The 2400-nt window shown below is 42.4% G+C and overlaps 1 protein-coding gene across 1 annotated transcript in view; it reads left to right on the top strand.

Moving 5' to 3' along the window:
* The first annotated feature begins 477 nt into the window (after positions 1-477).
* Positions 478-2400, top strand: part of LOC122562483 (immunoglobulin lambda-1 light chain-like) — a 7111-nt gene continuing 5188 nt past the window's right edge. Inside the window, exons 1-2 of the mRNA XM_043715321.1 lie at positions 478-564; positions 730-1074. Coding sequence (XP_043571256.1) covers positions 519-564; positions 730-1074 — 391 coding nt within the window. The 5' untranslated portion in view covers positions 478-518. The remainder of the gene's footprint in view (positions 565-729; positions 1075-2400) is intronic.

The raw sequence follows: 2400 nt of genomic DNA, 5'->3' as shown, positions 1-2400 counted from the left end.
TAACTGTTTTTTAAAAAATGGAAGGTTAGAATTTTATAAATTTATCAGTAAATGACAATTGCGGTACTTTTTCCACACGATTAAAACACCTCGGTGCTTCACTACATTTTTTAAGTGCAAAATAAACGGTACTAATGTTGATAAGGGACAATCGATTCAAAGTATAAAATATGATCAAATTTTAGGTTTTACAAAATATGAGCTTGGAACTATTTCAGCCTTTGGACTTTTGTTAAAGTCACAGCGATAATGTAAAGGGGAACGTCTCAGTGAGGAGGAGGGAGAGTGGACAAGCTGAATTCTATCGTGTGACTTTGCTGTTTGGAATCATTGTGACTGATGCAATTGGTTACAAGAACCCGGATGCTGCTCGGGTGGCCAATCGACCCTTTCGGGAGGACAATATATTTGCATATTTAATAAGACGGTGATATTTAAGTTGGTCCAACCTTTGATATAAAAGTTTACATTCACTGATCAGAAGCATTGGATATTCATACTTCAACAGCACCGTCACAATGGCTGCTACTCTTGTTCTGCTTTTGCTCACAATTGGTCTGACCTGTAAGTGTCATCGAAATATTTGTAATTTCTTTAGCATTAGGATTTTTATTTAAGTAAAACCTAGGCTTAATCCACAGTCTGATATGATCTGAATGTAACGTCGTCGTTGAATGTTCATTTTTACCGGGGCAATTTTAACCATGAAATGGTTTATCTGTTTTACAGACACGAGCGCGGAGGTCCGCTTGGTCCAACCAGCTTCCGAGTCCACAACACCTGGAGAAACTGTTCGCCTGACCTGTACAGTCCACGGAATCAGCCTTTCAAAGAAGTATGTTTTTTGGTATCACCAGAAACGGGACAGCGCCCCAAGGTTTATTCTGAAAGGGACTGATAAAAGAGGTGAGGGTATCTCGGACAGATTTACCGGCTTAGAAGATGAATCAACCAACGTGGGATATTTGACCATCACTAACGTGCAGTCGGAGGACGCTGGCGATTATTACTGTTTATCACAAGACACAAGCAACTTGTGGTACTTCGGGAGCGGAACCAGGCTAAATATTCCGAGTAAGTGACTTATTCTTTACGCCTCTAAATCAACTTGCTTTTGAGCACATAAACGCAAAGTTTGTTTTGTCAATTTCCGACAGAAGCGTTCCTCGGAGACTGAATCTGTTTGGCCCGCTGTAACAACAAGCAAACTATAGAATCAGTTTTTTTTAATTTAAAATTACAATGCGATGTCAAAAGAGTAATGTTCCCAGAGGACGGTTCACACATTAGCGAGAGAGAGAGAAGTGGAGCTGGTTTAACCTGAGAGGCATCCGGTGAGGGGAGAGGTTGAAAAGCTGGACCTTTCATGGTAACCACAACTGGTCCAAAAATTGAACCCCCCCCCCTTAACAGCCATCCAGGCAACTGAACTAACTGATACCCTATATAGAAGTAACTCTTTGTTGAATGCATTCTCTGTATACCTGGTTCCCTTTGGTAGCTCTAGCCTATCACGCAAGCAACGAGGAAGCTTATAGCTGCTTGTAACTGGAGGACACAATGATAAGCATTTGTTCTTCGAAGTTGCCCTCTTTCCATTACAGCTCCTTCTCCATATTCGGTGATTATGGGTTGACCTGCACTGTTACGAGCCAAACATATTGTTTGTACTGGATGAGGTAAGCCTAAACTACATTCAAATCGTCACTTTAGGTAAACAGTCCCATCCTGTTGCTCAGGTTAAAACTGCTATTTTAAGAGCTACTGGTAGTCCAGGAGGAAAAGACGATTTGTAGCTAAAATTGCAATACCAGGTTGAATTGTATGTGAGCAGCAATTAGGAGATAGTGAGGACTGCAGATGCTGAAGAGTCAGACTCCATAAAATGTGGCGCTGCGAAAAGCACAGCAGGTCAGGCAGCACACTGGTAGGCTACTGCAGAAAATACGGAGATATGGCATTGAGGGTGAGTTGGAGGTTTGGATTAGGAATTGGCTGGATGGAAGAAGACAGAGGGTAGTAGTTGATGGCAAAGTTTCTTCATGGAGTGCCGTCACTAGCGGTGTTCCGCAAGGATCTGTTTTGGGACCATTGCTGTTTGTCATTTTTATAAATGACCTGGAAGAGGGGTTAGAAGGTTGGGTGAGCAAGTTTGCGGATGACACAAAAGTCGGAGGAGTTGTTGACAGTGAGGAAGGATGTGGCAGGTTACAGCAGGATATAGAGAAGCTGCAGAGCTGGGCAGAAAGGTGGCAGATGGAATTCAATGTACCTAAGTGCGAGGTGATTCACTTTGGGAAGAATAACAAAAAGATGGGGTACTGGGCTAATGATCGGATACTTGGTAGTGTGGATGAGCAGAGGGATCTTGGTGTCCATGTACACAGATATCTGAAAGTT

Source organism: Chiloscyllium plagiosum, chromosome 25 (assembly GCF_004010195.1).
Source record: "Chiloscyllium plagiosum isolate BGI_BamShark_2017 chromosome 25, ASM401019v2, whole genome shotgun sequence".
In the NCBI taxonomy this organism is placed as follows: Eukaryota; Metazoa; Chordata; class Chondrichthyes; order Orectolobiformes; family Hemiscylliidae; genus Chiloscyllium; species Chiloscyllium plagiosum.
Note: the sequence above shows the minus strand (reverse complement) of the source record. Positions and strands in the feature narration are given on the sequence as shown.